At 36.9% G+C, this 23,295-nt stretch overlaps 1 protein-coding gene across 6 annotated transcripts in view; it reads right to left on the reverse strand.

Moving 5' to 3' along the window:
* LOC127933455 (gephyrin) overlaps nucleotides 1–23,295 on the reverse strand; it is an 84,971-nt gene that overhangs the window by 22,741 nt on the left and 38,935 nt on the right. For 2 of the 6 annotated variants that reach the window (XM_052530470.1, XM_052530468.1), the window contains exons 5-13: nucleotides 21,930–22,024; nucleotides 21,732–21,798; nucleotides 17,509–17,781; nucleotides 17,150–17,266; nucleotides 14,219–14,350; nucleotides 6,189–6,230; nucleotides 4,855–4,929; nucleotides 2,210–2,272; nucleotides 80–122 (exon numbers count right to left, since the gene is read on the reverse strand). In XM_052530470.1, the coding sequence (XP_052386430.1) occupies nucleotides 80–122; nucleotides 2,210–2,272; nucleotides 4,855–4,929; nucleotides 6,189–6,230; nucleotides 14,219–14,350; nucleotides 17,150–17,266; nucleotides 17,509–17,781; nucleotides 21,732–21,798; nucleotides 21,930–22,024 (907 nt within the window). The remainder of the gene's footprint in view (nucleotides 1–79; nucleotides 123–2,209; nucleotides 2,273–4,854; nucleotides 4,930–6,188; nucleotides 6,231–14,218; nucleotides 14,351–17,149; nucleotides 17,267–17,508; nucleotides 17,782–21,731; nucleotides 21,799–21,929; nucleotides 22,025–23,295) is intronic. The other 4 variants (XM_052530472.1, XM_052530471.1, XM_052530473.1 and 1 more) reach the window with 3 other exon arrangements.

The following is a 23,295-nucleotide window of genomic DNA, read 5'->3' on the forward strand; positions in this document are numbered from 1 at the left end:
GAGACAAAGAGTGCGAATTTAAACATGCTCTAAAACACACACGCACAAACATCCCGATAATACACAATCGGTCACCCACTTGCTCTCAGGATGTTCTCCTTGCTGCTGCATCGTGACTGCACCTACAGATATAGAGAGAGACAGACAGAATGAGAGGGAATGAGGAAGAGAGAGAGAGAAAGGAATTGGGAAAAGAAAGACAGAAAGACGTGACTTAGAGCACAAAAGGAGCCCCATCCTCCGTCCAGGAGAGTTAGCATTCCACTGACAGGATTCATAAAGATCAGGATGATCATCTACACATCCAGACAAAATAACCAAAAGAAACTTGCTTGAAAAAAAAAAGAAATGAAAACAACATTTTCAATCCTACTGCCATTATTATCATTATTATCATTATCATCATGGTCTTGACATAATGCGGTAGCGAGTCTTGGAAAGTTATGTTTTATTTTATGGTAGCATTGTAGTGCCCAAAACAACCTGATTCCAGAAAAGAATCTGATATAATGAACATTAAAGTCAACATGAAATATTGTAATGCTATAATATGATGTATTTCAGAGTGAATATTCAATTGGAAAATTTCAATAAAAAAAATTAGGCATTTAATATGTTGATTGTTTCTTCAAAAAATTATATTCTATAGCTTGATAAAACTTGAAATCCTTCTTTTGTGTGATTTTTTTTTTTTTTTTTTTTGTCATTTTACAATTTAATGAATGTAACAATGTAGAGGAAGACTTGCTTTTATCCATCAAGAATTAATTGGATCATGAAAAGTGGGCATTCTCTAACAAAACGGGGTTTCTTTTTGCTTTATGACTGGAACTTGGAGTTCAAAGGTCAGGTTCAGCCTCAAAAGCATCTTGACTTAACCCAAAGGTCATTCTTCTCTTTTTTCTTTGATATTGTTAATCATTGTGAAACTACATCTACAACAGTAGCCTAAAATAATGTCAAAATAGATGTCAGACAAGATTGGTCAGAGGCAATAAAATAAAAATATTGTATCACATAAAAAAAAAAAAAAAAAAAATATATATATATATATATATATATATATATGTATATATATATATATATGTATATATATATATATATGTATATATATATATATATATGTATATATATATATGTATATATATATATATATATATATATATATATGTATATATATATGTATATATATATGTATATGTATATATATATATATATGTATATGTATATATATATATATATATATATATATATATATATATATATATATATATATATATATATATATATATATATATATATATATGTGTGTCCCTATAAAAAAATATTTATTTAAAAAAATAGATTTTTTGATTTCATGTTGACTTTAACAGCTAGAAGGCTCCATACGATGGCCAAAAATCAAGCACCCCGTCCCTTGCAGTTCAGTTCTGACCCCTTTTAAGATAAATTTCTCTCAAAATGAGCCATGATTGTTTTAAGATAATAATAATAATAGCAAATTTGATTATACACTCAGCTGTAAGTGTGGGATCTACCAATACAAAGTATCAAAGTATGGAGTTCCCTTAGGCCAAGAGTAATGGTATGAGAGGGCAATCAAATTCCATGCAAAAATACACACTGACTTGAAGCTATCGTAACAGAGGTTTATAGATATTAAGTCTTTGATTTACTGCATGAAAGCATTAAAAACAGCCCTTTATGTGTCCTTCGTGCTGAGACGCAATGCCCCTGGCCTATAGGGGGAGACACACAAGCAAGTCCCAAGTCCTTTCTACTCACGATCCAGTTACAACAGACTAGCACCAACACGACAAATCAATGATCGACACAGAGCAAAGAAAGAGAGAGAATTCAAAAACGATGAGGTGCAGCTCACATACAGCAGACAGCAATAAAACACTGCATCTAAATGGAGATCAAACTTAAAAGGAACAGAAAAACAGGAGGAAAAAGATCTAAGAAACAGAACTCAATGGCCACAAGAGACTCCAACACACCAGACGGCTAATAAAACAGAGAGCATTAGAAAGAGCGACGTCTACAGACAAGATCATGAGAGAGAAGGAAAGAAACAGAGACGAGGAGAGAGAAGAAGAGTGTAAAGCAAGGAGTTTGGACTCCTGACGCAAAGCAGAGTTTGCGGATGGAAGCAGCTCCTTTTTTTTAATTTTTTTTTTTTTTTGCGTGGGTTGGGAATAGTTACTCGCGAGTCGAAGGTCCTATGGTTCCTGCGATCATCTTTGAGCCCCTCCAGCCTAGAGTGGAGCTTTGGCAATGAACAGAAACAAAAGGGTTTACAACAGACAGAGCAAAGAAGAAGCTTTGGGAGACCAAAAAAAGAAAACCAAATGAGTTTTAAAGGCTCTCTGAGACAACACTCGCTCGGTTTACACACAACAAGCTGAGATGACAACGAATGAGCACTGAGAGGTGAAGAGAGATCTGGCTGGGCTTCATTCGGTCCTGTGGCTAATGTTTAGTGGGGCATTATGCCGGCCATCCAGGAAGGTAGCACAGGTTAGCGAGGAAGAGGAGGCACAATGTCACTCAGCACAGTTAGCAAAATCACACGCCACATACTTGTTCCAGTGAGAGTTTAGAAGACAGTGTTGGTGATGCTGAGTGTCAGTGTGCTAATGGCCACCAGAGCAGGGCAGAGTTTGTATGTTACATCATTGCATTTAAAGTCTGAGGGGACTAAATGGGCGTTCACTTGGAATGGACATAGATAGGTAAATGGATGAATGAATGACAAAGAAAACACATGGATAGTTACACATTAAAATATCAGGGTTAGCATAGCCAAAATGTTAACCGTCGGGATTAATTAAATATTCTACATTTAATTTCCGCAAAACATTATCTAATGGCATTATGTAGGTTTCAGTTAAACTGTACTGAAAGCATAAAACAACATTTTGAAATAAAATAAAATTAAATGTATAACTCAAGTTTTATTGAAATCCCTGTAAATACTTTATGCATAATAATACATTATGCTTATTAATATTAGTTAGATTAAAAGTTATCATCTAAAGTCGTCCAGATTATTTAAACCATAGACTTCGTTTATCAAAGCAAATGAAGGAATGAGAATGAAAATATAAAAAAATTACTGCTAAAATGTATATTAAAAATCTCAGACTAGTATGCTGTTAAAAAGCTATTATATATATATATATATATAACAAGTCCTGTATGTACAGGGAAGGAAAACTGTACATCCTTGACCCTTTTTATTCTTCCCCTCCTTCTATTTGTACATCTAACCTCCTTTCATCAAACAACAGACAGAATGAGCTCAGAGTGGAGATGAGAGGTAACCAGTGATCACAAGAGGGGCTGAAGGAATGGACGGAGGCAATGAAGGCAATGCAGAGACGTCAGGTCTCTTTAAATCAGAGTCGGACCAAAGAACTCAGTGGACTGAAAACACATGCTCACAAACAGACACGTCCTCGCACACACAAGGGGAAGGGAACCATGTGTCAGCATACGGGCAGATGAGAGTTAATCTCTGACCAGTGAAACGAAGATGGAGTAATTGGGGAACAGGAATGAATTATTAACAAGTGAGTGTCAGGCCCAATAAGAGGAACTCTGCTCTGTGATTAACCAATCAGAAATGATTGATAAACAGTATGGAAACTAACAGCTGTAATGCTGGCGAGCCATTTTATTAGCTCGGAAGGAGGGATGGAAAGAAAAGAGAGAATGAGGGGGAAAGAGAGGCTCTTTTCCAAAATCTAGCGATCAAAACCATTTTAAGCCATTATAGGCACACTTCAGACATGAAAGCTGCTCCGAAATGTATGCTGAATGATTATAAAGATCGAACTTGTATAAAGATCATATTAGTTGAATTAAATAAAAATGTATTACAATACATTTTGTAGAAAACATGATTAACATCAAACTTAAATCTGAAATGTATTATTTGATTTAAAGTCAAAATGCATAAATTATCAGCCCACGTTTTAAATATTTACATTAATTAAATATTCAAAGTGTATTTAATGCAGTTAATTTACTAACCTAACTGTACAATGCAGTAAAATAAAATAAAATAAAGTTTATTTTAATAACAAAAAAAACAGTAGTATTTTAGTAACATTAAATTTAAATATAGTATACCATTATGTAATACATTATATATATTTATGTATGTATATTGGATTCACTATTTTTAGGTTAAGAAAACATGAAACTGAATTAAACTTTAAATATATTATATTATATTATATTATATTATATTATATTATATTATATTATATTATATTATATTATATTATATTATAAAGTTTTATAGATTCATTGTTTTTAAGGGAAGAAAGCATGAAACTGAATAAAACTTGATAAAAAAGTTAACTGGATTAAATTAAAATTATTAAATAATTATGTTGCCTTCTAAAAGAACTTAATTTGGCTAAATTGTAAGAAGAGAGAACACGGCAATCGCAAAATACACAGCAACAAATTTTTTGGGAAAAAAATCATTCAAGACAGCAGACAAGTCAAGAAAAATATTGATTATATCTAATATAAAACGAAACATATTGATAGAAATGTTATCTAATATAAACATTTGATTCGAGTCGAAGCACTAAGAAGTTAGTCACTTCTGTAGTTGACAGACAACAAGGCAGCTGACTAGATTTTGGAACAGAGCAAGAGAGAGAGACAGAGATTGTTCGAGACAAGAAGATAAAGCTATAACAGAACAAACTGCCCTGATGCTACATCAGACTGTGGGCCGCAAGCAACACTTCAGTGCATGTTAGTGTGTGTGTGTGATTGACTGAGTGTTGATTTATGTAAAGATTAGGGGTGAAAGGGATATCTGTTTACCTGGTCCAAGGTAGAGTACCTTGACTTGAGCGTGATGACCTCATCCAGGTGAGCCCTGAACTCTCTCCGTGAGGCCTGGAGGAAGCCACAGGACAGTAACTCACCTGATACAGCCTTCCTCATCAACAAACACACACACACATACTTCACAATATACACTGTCACAAACACACACTCTAAGAATCATCTAACACTGATATGAATAATATGAGGGGGAATCAAGCGAGGTCAAAACAGCAAAATAATCCCACTTCTACTACGCAACCAAAGAGGAGCAAAGCAGCGTGTGTCTCTGTGTGTTACGCTGGGCTTTCAGCGGATTGCCAAAAACAAAGGAGGCTTCCATGGGTAATGAGCACTTAAAGCTCATTTCTATAACCCCTCCAACTTAGTGAAACTGGAAGTGTTGTAGAAAAGAACAATTTTATGAGAGATAAAAGTCTTGAAGGACAAGAGTGCATTTGGTGGTTATTAAAGCTGCCATAAGCAATTTAGCCATCATGTTAACTTCTGCCACCATCGCTCATCCCTTCAAACACTCTCCCAAAAGCCATCCTCTAAGGGCGAATCGGATTTCACATTTCACAAACATGTCTTGATCAAATTTAACTCAAAAACTAAGGGAAAAAAATGTATAACAAAAAAAAAATCACCTTCCACCCTACAATTCTCATTACCGCAATGTAAAAAAAATATATAAACTTTTTTTTTGTTTATTTTCGTTACTGTAATGTGAAAAACAAAGATACATTATTTAAATGGTATGACATTATCTATAAAAGTATTTACGAATCATGATAGCATTTATTGGCTTTGATATGTAAAAAAATAAATAAAAATAAAAAATAAATAAATAAAACATGTTTTAAAGACTATTACAGTAATGAGAATCAGCTTTGAGAATAATAGGAAATGTAAAAACAAAACAAAAAAATAATAACAAAATATCAATAACTACAAAGATTTGGTTTTGGGCTGATGGAGTATTTAAAAAATATTGCTTACAGCAGCTTCAAATGTTTTTATCAATTTTGAAAAATACTGCACTTATGATGTTTTGCATTAAACAAATGATTGATTCTGTGTCACTTCATCCTTATTTAGGAAAGAAAAGCTCCGACTTCATGAGGAACTAATGAATTGAAGGACACACATAAACACACCAAACAAACTTAAAGGCGTTTTTGGGGGTAAATAAACCAATGTGACAGACTTGCTTCACAAGGATGAGCTGTGCACATGTGAGGTATGTGTGAGCAATGATTGGCCGAGTCTCTGAGAGGGGCGTGGTTAGTCACAGGGTGATGGACGGCGCTGTGTAAAACATGCTGTACCTCTGTGACACTACAAGTGGATGAACAGGAGGTGAGCCGGGCCTGGTGCAGGGAGAGAGGGAACAGGGAAGACGAGGGTTAACACTGCAGCCACAAGCAAGGGAATCACATACAAACGGCATTCCCGTCATTATAGCGGATCACTGGCATGTGCTGACCAAGACAGGGAGAGAATACATTCAGGAAAGCAGGACACAGCAACCCCACTGCCAGTATATATATATATATATATATATATATATATATATATATATATATATATATATATATATATATATAATAAAAAATGTAATATTAAGTTATTATTTACTCTGCATTTCATTCCAAACTTGTATGAATTTCTTTCTTCCGTAGAAGACAAAAGAATAAATGGTGAAGAATGTGATGGCTACTCTTTTCCATATTATGATAGAGAATTAGGATGTAGTTTGTGGAGCTACAAAATGAGCAGGAGAAAAAAAATACAATAAAATGGGGTCCCAAAAAGCCATGGCAAGGTATTAATAATTTGTTTGCATGAACTGACCACATTAATTCTCTGCAGGTCATGTGAAGGGCTCCATACAATTTAATTTTAAGATTTTCAGTAAATTTTGGTCTATTAATTCATTTACGGTAAGAGCTTGACAACCCAGATTCCAATTTACTATCAATTTACTACATGCAAAATGGACAGTATATTCTGCAGCATTTATCCTGTTGTGTCACATTGATAGAAGCAAATCATGTGGGTTTTGAACAATAAGAGGGTGAATAAATTATGGGAGAATTTTTTTTTCCCCTTGAGGACGAATAATGGAAAACTGGATTTCCCTTGTTTAATCTACCCCACTGACACTTCCTCCCTCCATTTAGAGCAAAAAAACTGCTGCAAAAAGGTCACTCAGAAATCGCCATGGTTACGACATCACAACCATGAGCACATTAACATCTAATGTGTATTATGAAAATCAACCTTCTCTGATGAACAAGAGTGTGAATTACGCTGGTATATCTCCCATGCACTTAGCTCTTCATAACACAAGTCAATTAAATGTACAACTCTTTTAGTATTAATTACAGTAACAAAAATAGCCAGTTTAATGTCGACTGTTTTTGATGCAAAAACAAACTAGCATTATAAATATAACTTTCAGTGTAAGATTGCATAAAAATGTAGAATATGGTCACTTTAATAGACCGCTAATGTTGCGGTATGTGTCAACACATGTATATGTGAATAAACATGGTTTATATTAACAGAATGGCCATGAGATACAGGATGGATTGATGTGTGAATATGAAGATCTAAACCCTTGTAAAAGGACACACACAACTGGACAAACACATACTATGAAGAACTAGAGCAAGTCAAGATTATAACACACCACTATATGTCCTTGATGTCTTCCACCTGCCTTTAACCTTACACACACACACACACACACACACACACACACACATACATTAATGAAAAAATTAAATGCAGAGGCACTGCCAGATACAATATGTATCTCTTCTACAACTGTCACACAGCTGTAAGATTCAATGACAGGGCTGTGTAGTAATCAGCACAGCAAGCACAAGGGCCTGTTCTCCCCCTCACCTGATCTTCAATCTCCTCTCCATTCATCAGTTAAACAGAGAGAGGAGGTGGGGGTGGGGTTAGCTCAGGGGCAAAGGGTCATCGGACGGTCAATGTGCATTTATTATACTTCCAGTCATGGTAAGCCTGGGTATGTCTCTCAAACTAACACACGCAATCTAAACATGTTTGCAGTGTGCAGTAGGGCCTAGATCAGAGAGGGGATTCAACAGTGGGGGCCCGAGTCAATGTGCTGTTCAAGGGGCCTGGAAACGCTATGGCGGCACCCTGGTAGCTAAAAAAACACCAACCTAAGAACAAAGCAAAGCAAAATATTATTAACTAGACTGCAGATCTTTTCCCACTATGTTTGTATGCAACAAACCAACATAAAACTATTAGAATAATCATTCACCCAAAAATGTAAATCCTGTCATCAATATACTCACACTAAAGTTGTTCAAAACCTGTATGAATTTCGTTTAGCTGTTTAACACAGAAAATTGTTTTGAAGAATGCTGGTAACCAAGCAGTTATATGGAAATAAAATATGGAAAGAAAAATACTATGGAACTCAATGGCTTTTGTCAACTGTTTGGTTAGGCCATCCTTAAAAATATTCTTGTTTGCCGTAACCCGACCGACCCTGTCAATTTAGGACAAACTTTTTTTTTTGCTTTTAGTCCGTCTTGCTTGATGTAAATTTGCATTAAGACCGACCAATTTTTTTTTAACTCTTCAAACAACTAATACAAAAGCAATAAAATTATATTAATTATATTTTAGTAAATATTGTAAATATATAAATTGCCTAGGCCTACATACAAACGAAGGCTACGTTCTCTAAAACCCTGTGACGTCACCTATGTTTACACGGATGTCACACTATGGCCTGTTCGTTTGCTTCGTTTCCTCTCATTCATTGTCAGAGTCAATGGTTCGCGCTTGGTAATGATGGCTGTGGCTGCAGTAAACAAAATGTTTGCGGTCACTGTTCAAAGTCATACGGGTTCGGGCACCATAATACATCTAAAATATTCATTAAAACAGCTCGACACCGCTTTTACTTGGCACGAAGTTCTGGAAAAACTGTGCCCAGATCTTTTCCCATCCCTTCTCCTGTCTTGTCTAAAACCATGACTGTCACTTTATGTTCGAAAATCTATTGCACGAATCGATTGGACCAACCAACACAAGTTTCGAAAACGAATATAGGACATTGATTTTAACGACCTTTTCTCGGATCGCGTCCATTTTTTTTTTTTTTTTTTTTTTGGAACACACTTCACACAGCAACTGTAGCTTCAGACACACACACACACACAACAGCAATAACAGCCAGTGTGTCACCGCCCTTAAGGCGGGATTTGCGCTGAACGCAGAGACTTCCGCCACTTAATATGAATACGAAAATGTACCTATGTTCTGCTAACAAAATATTGCATTCGGTCATTCGGAACAAACGTGCACCAAACCGAAAGCCCTGTACCAAAACAGTCCGGTACGAATACACATACCGTTACACCCCTAATAATTGCAGTATGATATTTCCTCCTATTAACGAATGTGTTAACAGAGAAACACTGTTTTATATTTTCTTTTCCTGTGCAGTTGAAAGATGTGACTGTAATTTAGTTAGGGATGCACAATAAATATCGGCCGATAATTAATGCGAATCTCATCAGTTAAGCCGGTTCTCTAATCAGCGGTAAATTTCATCAGGTGTGTGATTTCACATAGAGCAGCTGTCACTACATAGAGCCATTGTTAACTGACAAGCTGCTTGAATCCTTGTGATAATGAACGTGAATTTGCTCAGCTTGTTAGTCAACAATGGCTCTGTGCATTAATTATCGGCCGATACTTATCGTGCACCCCTAAATTTAGTATTAACAGTTGTTTAATTACAGTTTCTTTTTTTAGTCTCCTCTGTATCTGTCCGTTTGCTGAAAGCCCCTCCAGGCAGTATCCTTAGCCAACCCTACCCAGCAAGCACACACCAGTTGAACACACCACACACTCGCTTCAGTGAACACACAACACACACACTGTCCCTCCAAACATCCACACAGCTCAAGCCACTGAAGTGCAGGCTGAGCTTCAGTATAAATCTCTCTGTCTTTTCTCTAGTGATCATCCTTATTCAATTAATCTTTTCCACAGGTCAAATGAACTATTTTGCTAGTGCTGATATGTGCTTTGCTAAATTCTGCGGCTAAGTACTTGACATGCCACAAAAGATGTTGTTGTAATTATTGAAAAGATTGTATTAATTAATGAAACATTACAATCACCACATCTGTTAGAAATCTTAAAGCTGGAGTCCTGGATTGGTTAATACATCCCAGCTGTGATAAAATAAATGATATAGGTTCAGCATCTAAAGATTAAGGTCTATTAAGATCATTTGTTTACATGTCAGACACTAAATAATCTAGCAGAGAGATGCCATATTTTGAAAAAAAAGAAAGAAATGTGTATATGTATATATATTACAATTTATTTTCATAAAACGTCTGGTTCAAAACTACTTGCTTCTCCATATAAAACTGCATTGTATCTCCATAATGACATATGAAAGTATTTGCATGTCAGAATAAATAGTATAGCAGAGAGATGGCATGTTTTGCTTAATAATAAAAATATAAAATCTGAAATGTTACATTTTAACATATTATATGTAATATCCCCCCCCCCCCCCCCGAATTAGAGCAATTACATTGTATTTGGAATTATCTGATATAATTCTTGAACATTTTTGTGTTTACGTATATTATTGGTTTATAATTTTTTATTATATTATAATGTAGTTTTTTTTTTTTTTTTTCTCAATTAAAGCCAGGCCATTACATTGTATTGAAATTATATTATCAAATACATGAAATGTCTGTTGTAAAACTCCTGAGAACATTGTATCCCCATAATAAAAACTAATAACACAGATCCCCCTCTACACAAACACACACTATGGACACAAGAGCACATGCACAACGCAAAAATGTGTACAAGCACAACATGCAACACGCAAAATAAGATACAGAAGGACACAACCAAGAATGCACAAATCATAAACAAAACATCCTGATTCTCCCTGTGAACTACATTAACCACATCTCCAAACAGTGGCACCTAATGAGCCTCCATTCAGAAAAGCCACAATAACATGTCCTGGACCACTACATCAGACCACTGCAGCTGTTATGAAACCAAGTGGCTGCTCTGAACGCCGTAGATCATGCACCCTGAAATCATCCTGCCCCACAGATCCCCCTGGAATCAATCTGGAGCCCTACCGTCCTACACCCCTCATGCACGCACATCCAAAACAGACACGTGTAGAACAAAACAGTGACGCATCGGAGTGGAGAAAGACGCCGCTTACCATGCTTTATCCTGACACACAGAAGAATGTCGCACGTCTCTCGTACACACACGGACATGCACACACACACTACACGCATGAAGCCAGAGAGAGTGTAGGAGGGGAGAAAGAGGTGGAGTGAGACAGCATGCAAAGCGGAGGATGAGTAAAATCCAATTCAATTCAATTCAGGTTTATTTGTATAGCGCTTTTTACAACGCAAATCGTTACAAAGCAACTTTACAGAAAATTACGTTTCTACAATATTTAGTAGTAGCTTATAAATGGTGACTGTCGGTTTGTGCACGTATGACAGGATTTTTACAAAAAATTAATACAAGCCAGAAGATGAACATTATTAATATTATTAATAATTAATAGTTATTATATGAAGCGGTCACACTTGTAGCAATATTGTAAAAACCGCTGGGATCTAAATTGTGTAAAGTGCAACCACAGATTTGAGGCATATACAACATAACAGAGTTGACGGCTGTGTGATATCTGAAATCATTTCGGCTCAGGCAAAGCATCTCAGTGGGTTAAGAGAGGGAAACAGAGAGTGTAGAAACGTATTAAGAATTATTATCTCAGCATTTAGGGCATATGGAGAGCTCACAGCCAAACAGTACCTTATGTAACAGCTGGACGTTGTGCTGAGGGAATGCAGTGAGCGTGCGTGCGTGTGTGTGTGTGTGTGTGTGTGTTGCTTCCGGTCATCTTGAATGATGTATGGGAATGGTTTTTGATCACACACTCTTTTCACACTGCAAACAAATCAAGTTTTGTTTCATATGCTATATTTGGCCCTGATTATTATTTTGAGAAAATGTGTTCAGACTATATACTGTAAAAAAAGATGGACGATTCGTTTCCATGTCCTCCCACTGTAAAAAAGTGAAGACGCTACCATCTTGAGTAAATTACATCATTTGGAGCCAGAGTCTGCACAGTAGAGATTTGTTCGGAGCCAGAGTCTGCGCAGTAGTGATGTGAGGTGGTGCCACCGTATCAAACTCCCGCCCAAACTCCCACAGACCCAATTAACCATAACAACACGCCCCGTGGCCAACCACCAGGGGGCGATCAAAGAGCCCGCAGCTTCACTTTTCGGGATATGTTCATTTCAACTTTACAATGCAATTTTTTTTGGGGGGGGGGGGGGGGGGGGCACCAGTGTCACACGCACACACAGTGTTGGGAGTAACACCTTACAAGTAATGCGAGTTACGCAATCAGATTAATTTTTTTTAAGTAACTAGTCAAGTAACTCATTACTTTTTAATTTAGAAGGAAATATCTGAAAACAGTCAAATGCAAACCTGCAATAATTAGATGTTAAATAAGACAAATATCATTTCTGCATTTAATCCCATTTTATTAACCAATGTCTTTGCTACTGACCTTCGAATTCAACCATACTAATAGGCAAAAATTAGGCATTTAAGTTTCATAGTGTTGAAATTTCTTCTCCTGCATCATATTCTTCATTCAATTTGTTTGCTGCGCCCTCTACTGTTGTTTCACTTTTGTAAAATATTTTTTTTTTACATTAAAAACAAACAAGCAAGCCCTGCCCAGATTTAAAAAGTAATGCAAAAGAAACTTAACACATTACTTTCCATAAAAAGTAATGTAGTTTTGTCATTACTTACTTTTTTAGGGATTAACGCAATATTGTAATGCATTACTTCTAAAAGTAACTTTCCCCAACACTACACACACACACACAATATTCTCCACACATTTGTGAAGCTGCAATGCCTATTTTTTTCAGGTCTGTGAATTCCCAGATGCTCAATGTGATATGTGCACCGCTCAACAGTGCGCACACACACACACACACACACATCTTAGCACGTTCTTTACTGTATGTAGCCTCTAGCTGTTAAGTGCCACCCGACACCCTTTTTTAGCAACTAAAGCCAAACTGCCAGACACTTGTCAAAAAAAAAAAAAAAAAAAAAAAGTCAGCAGAATTAAAACCCAGCCTGAGGTCAAAGCTGAAGCTTAGAGCACTTTGCCGGAATTCTGCTTATCACAGTCATTTCACATACATCCAAAGAAAGAAACAATAAAAAGAGGGCTTAACATTTCCTTTATATACTTCAAGTACTCTGCAGTATCAACTTTCCAAAGTCTGACACAAAGACATAAAAAAACTCTGATCTGCTAAAGGAAGACACACTTGTAATACACACTGTGTTCACTAGAGGGAGACAAAAAAGCACCACTAATCACTTATTCACAGCATCTTGACAGATTTCACACACATATGATGTGTGCACTTACCATCTCATGCACTAAACAGGCACACGATTGACCCTGTGCACTAAATGTGTTCTTTTGAATGTGTTTTTCTCTGTCAGGTGTGTCCACAAAAAGTGTAGGGTGTCATGTCTGTCATTTAGTGAATCAAACTGTACAATTAAAGTCTAAAATGGATTCTGAGGATGCAAGGACACAGCAAGCATCGTCAGGGCCACATCAGGAAAAAACCCACATTTATACCATGACATTCTCAAAAATAAAAAACTGAGGAAACAATTGAGAAAGAAAAGTCGAAAGTATCTTACTGTCACACACTAAACAACAAAATATATCTTGTTATAAACAGCACAAAAGTATGACTCTGTTCAGTAAACAACTCAGTCAGTCAAAAGTTGAGATGAAAGTGTATGTATGACAATGTATGAAGTGACTAAATACTAAATGGCTGAAAGAATGTGAGTAAGCTAACTGTTGAAAAAAAAAAAAAAAACAACACAGCTCCTGAACACCTTAAAGAAAATAATTAATTAATTTTAAGAATTAAAAGTTAATTTTATCACCATTGGATCTAAAACAGCAAACTATTAAATGCTAAAGGAGGAAAATCTAAATGGTCAAACTTCAAACTCAGGCAGTGAAGAGTTCCCGCCTCTCATCTCACACAACCCAATGAGCAGAGTCACCGCTGTCTGGAATGCAAAGCAGTGTGTCAAGCAGCCAATGAGGTGGCAGCAGATGAGGATCCAGCCATGGAGGATACAGAGTGCATGACAGAAAATAAAGCTGAGGGGAAAAGGAATGGTGTGAATAAAAGGTAAAGGAGTGGAGTCTTACTTTGGGGGTGGGGCAGGAGGCAGTGGAGAGGCGGGACTGCTGAGCACAAGGAGACTCCGAGGGCGTGGAGCTGAGAGAGGCAGTGTCCCGCGGCAACACCTGCACACCTCGTGAAATGATGGACTCTGGGATCTGTTAATAGAAAACAGGAACAGTCAAATTCAGTTAAGAACTAAAAAAATATTCAGTATTTTTACTTACAGTGCCATTTAAAAGTTTTGAGTCAGTAAGAGTGTTTTTTCTAAGAAATTGATACCTTTATTTAGCAAAAAAAATACATGAAAAGCTCAAAAGTAACAGTAACTGCATTTATAATGTTATAAAAGATTTGTATTTCCGGTAAATGCTGTTCTTTTGAACTTCGTATTCTTCAAAGAATCCTCAAAAATGTGTCACTGTTGCCACAAAAATATTAAGCAGTACATTAAACTGTGTTCTACATTGATAATAAGAAGAAATGTTTCTTGAGCATTAAATTAGAATATCAGAATGATTTCAGAAGGATCTTGTGACACTGAAGACTGGAGTAATGATGCTGAAAATTCATCTTTTCTATCAGAGGAATAAATTACATGTGTGTGTTGGCTAGCATGCTGCATAGCATTAGCCAATCAAAATAAAGCATATTTACATTTGGAAACTCTCAAAGGTACACCAGCATCAAATGTGGTAAATAATCATGTAACACTACATTAACCTTGACTCACATAGACTTTTGCCTACTACAGGAGCAGTACACGCCACACGATGTCGACAGAAAGTATCAATGAACCTCTCCAGACCAATATTTGAAACACCATTATCTATACAGAGTGATATCTGTTACTGTATTCAGACTGCGACTCGCTGCCTTTGATCCAGAAGGCGAGTCTTCGTGTGGTAACAAACTGCAGCCATGCTGTCTGGGAGAACTGTGCTGGGATTAAGAGGGAGTCTGATGGGCAGAAAGGAGAAGAATGCAGGGATCTTCCACAGGAACGCTGGGGCTTAACGGAGTACTAATTAACACTGAGGCTAAATCAAGGCCTCACAAGAAAGAGCAGCTCCACAAGCGCTTTAATTACCCAGCACAGAAGCTAACCCTGTGCTAATAATAGCACTCGACTCAACCTCTGCCTTCCCATGAGACTCGAGCTACGAGCGCTCCCTGTGGAGAACACAGTAATGCCAACCTGCATGACCCCATTATAATTACTATATAAAGACAGCTAATACAGGATATCAGTACTCAATCCTCTGCTATCAGGGGAAAAAAAAAAACTTTACAAGACCCGGCATGGCTGAACAACAAGACAAATATTGCTTGCTAGAGAATAAACTGATAGAACGCACAATAAAAAGCTATAGAAAAAGAAAGTAAGTGTTGCTCATCCGTGTTGTGGGTGGTTGCCAGGGTGTTATTTACTGGCAGAGTCCAACAAAACTAGACCTGGAGGTGCCAATCTATGATATTTGGCCATTATATATATTGCTTTAAAGTATAATCATTTCACATTCAGAATAATGAAGTTTATGATTTTATTTCTCTTTAAATTAAATAAATGTGAAAAAAGTATACATATGATATATAATTATATAAAGTTAAATTGTATAAATGTTTGCTGAATATTAAATTAAAATCAAATAATATTATAAGCGGCGGTAAAGCTTTATACATATTGATATTAAAGAATTCACATAAAAGTTAAAAAATGTATAGTAGATTAGTAGTATAAAGTCAAAAAGTCTGACCTGGATGTGGCAATTCTATGATATTTGGTCTACGGGGCTGTTCACACGGAACACGTTTTTCTTTTCCAATATACTACTTTTCCATTGTTTTTCTATGTAAATGCATGCAAGACGGACGTATGACAGTTGCACTTGCGTCTTTTGCTGTGTCTCATGCAGTGTCAAAAAAACTGGACCAATCAGAAGGCCACGGAGGCAGGGCAAGCATTGTGAGCTTTTGTTTACAGCAGCATGTTGGCATGGCAACTGTTTTATTTGAAGGAAAGATGGCGTTGTTTTAAAAACAAAAGGCGTTTCTCAATGTCAAGGAAAGATCCTCGGAAGCCAGAATTTCAAGGATGCTACGTCATCGACATTCGTCGAAGGACTGTTCCAATGTCGAGGATCCTCGCAAATTCAACCAAAGACTGAGTCCTTCGTTCAAAAAATATCCCATACATAGGAAAGGATGTATATGTGTAGCCTCTGCACTCTCAAATCACCCACAATCCTATGCGTGCAGCTTGTTTAAAAATGCAAAAATGTTGAACGTTAGCGGAGTCGAAGCGCTAACGGCTTTTATTTACGTTACAAAACATTTGTTATAACAGTAGTAAATAGAAGTAAAGTTTAACATTTAAATGCCAGTACAAATTACTACCATATTGATATTGTGAATTATACAAATACAAATTACGTTATTGATGGTTAACTGAACCGGACCTGTCATTTAACAATTGTTAGCTTGGTTGCGTCACCAGCATTTCTTTAAGAAATAACTAGTTAAGTTGTCCAAAGTAATTTAACGTTAATATTATTCCATTATACAATTCACAGCATTATTCAAATGGACCTTTTCACTGACGTAATGACGCAATGACATGCACTTGCTAGCTTGTTCCATTTACGTGTTCTCCAGATGCTTAAGAGGAGCCTCGCCTAACTTCTGAAGGAAGTGACTTGGAAGGACCAGTCCTGCCATGGAAGTATCCTTGACATTGAGAAACGCCTAAAGAGTTCCGTTTTACGTTTTTAGATGCAAATACGCATTGTTTTTTTCTGTTTTATTTTCAAGCAATAGTAATAGTGGTGAAGCAAATCAAACAATAATAAATTGTGATGCCATTTCATTTCTTTGATTGGTTGGTTTTGAAACTGGAGGTTTAAAAGGGCCAATGGAATGGCAGGACAGATGAATGTGGAATAGTAGGCGTGGCTTACCGTATCGCTGCAGGAGCAGGTGAAATGGGAGGGAATGGAGGTGGACGGGATGAAGCCACTCAAGGGCTTTCCACCTTTTGCCATGACAACGGCATGGCTGGGATGAGACATCATGCTCTGATGATGAACATGAGATGAAATAAACATGACAAGAGACGTGACACATGCAAACACAAAACAAAAGTTGATTTAATGGAACATCAAGGGCAAGAGACAATGGAAAGAGAGACTTAAAAGGGCAGTGTGTTATTTTTTCATAGTCAAAATACTTTCTCAATGAAATCACATAAAAATATATTACCATTATCATTGTTATTATTATTATTATTATTATTATTATTATTAATAGTTACGCTCACCTTAGCAGCAATGGCAGCTGCTGTGATATGAGAGGAGCCGCTGTCCTCTGTGGACGCCACACCACTGTCCTTCTTCTCCTCGTCCTCTTCCTCACACTGCACACCCTTGTCTTCTGTCTGCTTGTGTGGGCTGGTGGTGGGTGGAGGGGAGAGGGGCGGTGGGGGGGACGGCAGGTCTTCTAGAGCGTCGTGTACCTCCTTCACCTTCACTATGGCGTCCCGCAGCAGGTCTATGGCGTGCGGCAGAGCTGGCAGGATGAACTGGAAGCACTCCTGAGACAAAACAAGTGAAAAAATGTCTTTTAAACATGCTTCAAGCTTAAATTATACAGAGACAAAATCACGACAAGCTCAGAGAATTTTTTTTTTTTTACGAGTATCACATTTTTAGCTTAGTAAATGCTGCCTTAAATGGCAACTACTGGCCAGTAGGCAGCTGTTTTATTTATCCAAAATAATTTAGTTTATCATTCAGTATAATGAAGAAAATATAATTTTAAAGGGGTCCTATTATGCTTTTTCACTTTTTGATTTTTTTTTTCAGTCAGTATGTAGTGTGTCTGTTTGAGCATAAAAAGAGATCTACAAAGTTACAAATCTCAAAGTCCACTCCAAAGGGAGATGTTTAAAAAAATCCCTTTTCAAGAACTAGAAAAGAATGGCTCGTTTGGACTACATGTTTTCTGGGGTTTGTGATGTCACAAAGTGGCCCTATTAGCATAGACCCCACCCTGAGCGAGAAGCAGCAGTCCGCCATTACTGTTTTCTTGCTGTAGCTGCTGAAGATACAATGTCAGTGCCAAAGAGGCATTACAAGTGTTGTGTGTGTTGGGATGCACCAACGAACATAGGAGTCTCCATAGACCAGCAATCCCGTTATTTTTATCGACCTGTGCTCCCTGTCCGCGTAATTCATTAATGCGCAGATTGCAGGACCTTGAGCTCTTTAAGCTCCACCCTCTTCTGAACATAATAATAACATTTGATAAAATAATGAAATTATATAATATTAAATATAAATATTATAGTGTGTTTTGTGTTTTGTCTAAAAAAATTGCACTATTTTAAAAATTCTATTGTATACAATATTTAACTTTCTGGTGCTTAAATATGTAATCTGAGCTTTTCCTTTAAGACTTGAACAGAGAGAGAAAAAAAAAAAAACTAATTCATCTGTTGTGCTGTATCTCCTCAGAGTTCAACATTATCTAGCTCCTAGCATCGAGTGTACCATTTAGCAGTAATGTGAGGTCTTTTACGGCATAAATACCTCTTGTTCTCCTCCAACGTAACAGGCCACTATCTATCCGGATCCCCTAATAGGTTGACATACAGGCCAACATATTGACACTAACTTAATGGAATTTCTAATACAGTTGGACATCCTCCATTTTGAGGGGATGAAGTCCGATAAGGACACAGCGTGTGAACTTAACACAGGTGGCCAAACTCGACTGCTCTTAAACCACATTTCTTAAGTACTTCTGACAAGGGACATTAATAATAATGTAGGAAAGGACGGCAGCGGGGATGGAGACCGGTCTAGGGAGGGTTGATGCGGTGGACTGTTTCCCCGCAGGTCTGATGTGGTTGCATCTCTCCGTTTTGGTGACTCAGAGTGAAAACGAAGATTAATGTGTGGAGACATCAGCAGTCCATAGGCTACTTCATGTCCTCTTGGTGCATGTAGGGATGGTCTATTTTTGTCTTCCCAGTGCAAGGTGAGGCACGTGTGTGCACAGACCCTCCTGATAAGAGCACGCTGCTCTGTAGAAATAATGGCACCTGAGCTCAAAGAAACAGTGATGGGCAACTCAGACATGTTGACCAGACAGGAACATGCCAATATGTGATGTGTGACATGAAGCCACATTATTCTATAATCATTTCATGTCCAGTTTCCTCGAGACAACAGTAGATATTCCTACAATTTTTCAGAGGTAAGACATTACAAAACAACTGGACACCAAGACAGTGTCCTAACTGTGCTCGACTTCATTAAGCAAAGCAAAATACTTTTTTTGGTTGCTTGGTTTCTATTTTGTTGTGTTAAACTGATCGAAGAGCAATGCATCTAACGAACATTACCATTGATGCGTGTTCCAATCCAAAATATACAGGTGTTTCTTTTTGGCTTTTTGTCACATTAAAGCCATTTTGGATACTTAATACATTACCAAACAATAAGATAATAAACAATTCCATCATAAAAATATAATTTATAATGATAATCTATATGATCTAAATAAAGAGTGAAAATAAACATACACTTTTATAATTTAGTTTATTTTAATTAATTAATTTAATATTTTTCAAAGATTGCTACTGTCCCACATTTTTATTTGAAAAAAAAAAAAAAGACAAAAAAAAAAAGAAAATCAGGCAAAAGCCCTATTCGGACGGGACTAGTTTTACAGGGGGTCGTTAGAGGAATATGTGTTTCACAGACGTACTTGGTGATTTTAATCCCGTCCGAATCTGCCACGTCTGTGTTTTTCTCACACAGCCTCTGTGATAATTCCAGAGCAAATTACCTAACGTTACCGTTTTTCAGCAAACTCACTGATCCTCTGAGAAAACTAATCCCGTCCGAATGCGAATGTCTATGATTGCCGGTGATATTTTATTTCACAACGCGTTTCTTTGTGTGTTTTGGCCAACGTGAATTACCGTAGATGCTCTTTCCGCGCGCATGTTTGATATATTTGCTTAGCGGCAAAGAAATAGTAATAAAAAAATAATACAAATAATAAAATCAAGAGCAAGATCAAGTAAACTGTTAATACCGGCTATTGTAATATCAGCATCAGGTAAGATTACTCACGTTCATTTATGTACTCAGTTACATAATGTTTTAATAAAAAAAAAAATAATAATAAAAAAAGGAAAACAAGTTAAACTAAAGGAACCACACATTAACATGGTTTTGTTATACTAGCCATTTAGTATTTATTGTTTAATAATACTAAGGCAATCATTCTGAATGAATGCAATGCACGCATACAGAGCGCGTGATCTCTGTGACGCCCAGATGCACAAATCAGACCCTCCCACCTCTGTAATAAACACGTAGATGTTAGTCCCGTCCGAATTGGTACATGAAAATCGCAGACGTCCGATGGTAAGAATCGAAACTCAAACGTAGTTTAGAAAACTAGTCCCATCCGAATAGGGCTGAAGAGACAAAAATACAAGACTATGTACTTGACAGCTTTAAAGAGGAAAAGAACAAAAATCCCAAAAAGCATTGAAAATGGCAATCAAATTACAAACAAAGAAACCATTTAAGTTGTTTATTTCAAAATATGCATACTGTTTATAACGAAGAGCATCGAGAGACAGACCTTTTTTTACGTCATTCACAGTGTTCCATGATTTGCTATTCTGTTTGCTAATTCTGTTGAACTTATTGTGTAATTTCTAATCAAGCTAACATTTTTCAAACTAAATTGGGAATCCTTCCCCACTTCTCATTCCCTCAGGGCAAGGGCAAACTCTGTCCAGAAGTAGAGTCACTGTCAAAGAGGAGGAGCCGGGGCTGTGAGGTGGCTGCTTTAATAGGTCGTGGATGTGGGATGGAGGGATGCTTTTATTTAGGAAGGGAGAGGGGGAGTGCTGTAGCTGAGCTGGACCGAGCATAAAGGGGTTCTTCAGAGTTTAATCCCCTTATCGTCTCGGCTTCTGGACTTCAAAGCAGAGTGCTCCGTGACTGGGGCTGATGGGTAATGAAGATTAATACCACGGCCCTATCAGCAGAGCTCCACTGGAAGGAGCTGTAAAAGGATTGGCCACAATGTTAACGCGGTAAACGAGGGTGAACGTATATATGTGAGAGGTGAAGGAAGGGGAGGGGCGTGTCCTCGTGTTAAACTTATTGCCATTGTTTATTCATCCTCATGTTGTTCTAAAATATGCTTTTCCATGGAACAGACATTTTTATTTTTTTTAATTTGCAAAAAAATCCTGAAATATGCATTTATATGTATACTTAAAATTCTTATTGCATATAAATTAAATAATTAGAATTATAAAATATATAAAAAATTTGATAAAAGGTATATATTTTGTGTTTCATATATATGTATATATATATATATACACACACACGCACACAAAACATTTTTTATTTTTTTATTTTAGAGAAAGACGACGGACGAAGAAATGATCAGAAAATATATAGACCATCAGACAGATACACACACACATACAGACAAACAGCTTACCTGTGAGCCCTTCTTGCTCCCGGGTAAATTAATGATGAGGGTTTTGCCTCTGATTCCACATACGGGTCTATGGGAAGGAGATGATTAGTATTTAATCCAATTAGTATTCAAAACACATCTTTTACTCTTGTGCATTTGAGAGTGACAGGCAGAGCAAATAAGTGAGATGAGAGGACAGGTCTGTGCATGTGCATTCACCTGGACAGCATGCCGAGTGGCGTGACATCTAGGGAGCCCATGAGCATTGCTAGGGCCATCCCTGGAGCTTCACGCTCGATCACCTCTCTGGTGGCCTGCAGACGAGACAACACACACACACATATATATAAGCAACAACAGGTGCATAAACCATCAATCTTTTCTTTTAGGGATGTCAAAAATACCAGTACCAATCGATAATAAGAGTCTTTCTACAGTACAGATTTAGTGCTAGTGCTGTCTGACCCTTTTTTAAGTTTAGTTTTTAGACTTTCTTTAGTCGGTGGTACACAAAAGATAATACTTTGAGAAATGAGGATGAGAATGATGACAATTTTCATTTCCAGGTATCCTTATCCCTTTAAGACTGTTATGTAAACTGTAAAAACTTTAAGATAAAATGTAAAAACAAAACCACAAAACATAAGGACCCCGTTTAACATAATGTTTCATGATTTGCACTCATGCATGCTAACAGGTTAAGCTAATTCATCGATTAGAGCCAACTTTTCTTCACAGCAGTGGCATGAGCACAGATTTTTCATTACAAACACATTTCCATTGGGCCTTTGATGTCACTACTCTTCCATCTGAAATCCCCGTTCACTGAACCCTTCCCAGCATCCCCTGGGACACGCGCGTGTCCCTCCACCTCCGCCGTCCCATCCCGGTGGAACACACACACACAGTCATATTCAAACAAACACATTCAAGACCACACGCAAAGTCAGAAGAAAAGTGCGCAGCATGAAGGGGAGGTGAAAAAAAACTAAAGGGATCTCAGGCTAAAAGAAGGAGAGAATTTCTCTTCGATGCGACGCACTGTGCCCTTGAATTGAATGACACTTCAAACACTCACATTAGTAAAAGGAGAAGGAGTGTAGGGTACATCAAAAAAGAGCTACACAGAGTCGCTCCACCAGGCACAATCCCCTCCAGACTCTCTCTCGCTATACATATATACATATATATATATATATATATACACACACATGCACTCCTTACATTAGCCAACTTTGTTAAATTTTTGCTCACAAAAGCTTCATTTATTTGATCTAAAATACTGTAAATCTGTAATATTGTGAAGTATTACTACTATTTAAAATAACTACTTTCTATGTAAGTACATATTAAAATGTAATTTAATCCTGTAATGAAAAGCTGAATTTTTCCACGGCCATTACTTCAGTTTTCAGTGTCACACGATCCTCAGAAAACATTATAATATGCTGATTTGGTGCTCAAGTGACATTTATTATTATTATTATTATTATTATTATTATTATTATTATTATTATTAATGTTGAAACAGTTGTGCTGCTTAATATTTCTGAGGAAATCAAGATTTTATTTTCTTTGATGAAGA

Source organism: Carassius gibelio, chromosome A17, assembly GCF_023724105.1.
Source record: "Carassius gibelio isolate Cgi1373 ecotype wild population from Czech Republic chromosome A17, carGib1.2-hapl.c, whole genome shotgun sequence".
In the NCBI taxonomy this organism is placed as follows: Eukaryota; Metazoa; Chordata; class Actinopteri; order Cypriniformes; family Cyprinidae; genus Carassius; species Carassius gibelio.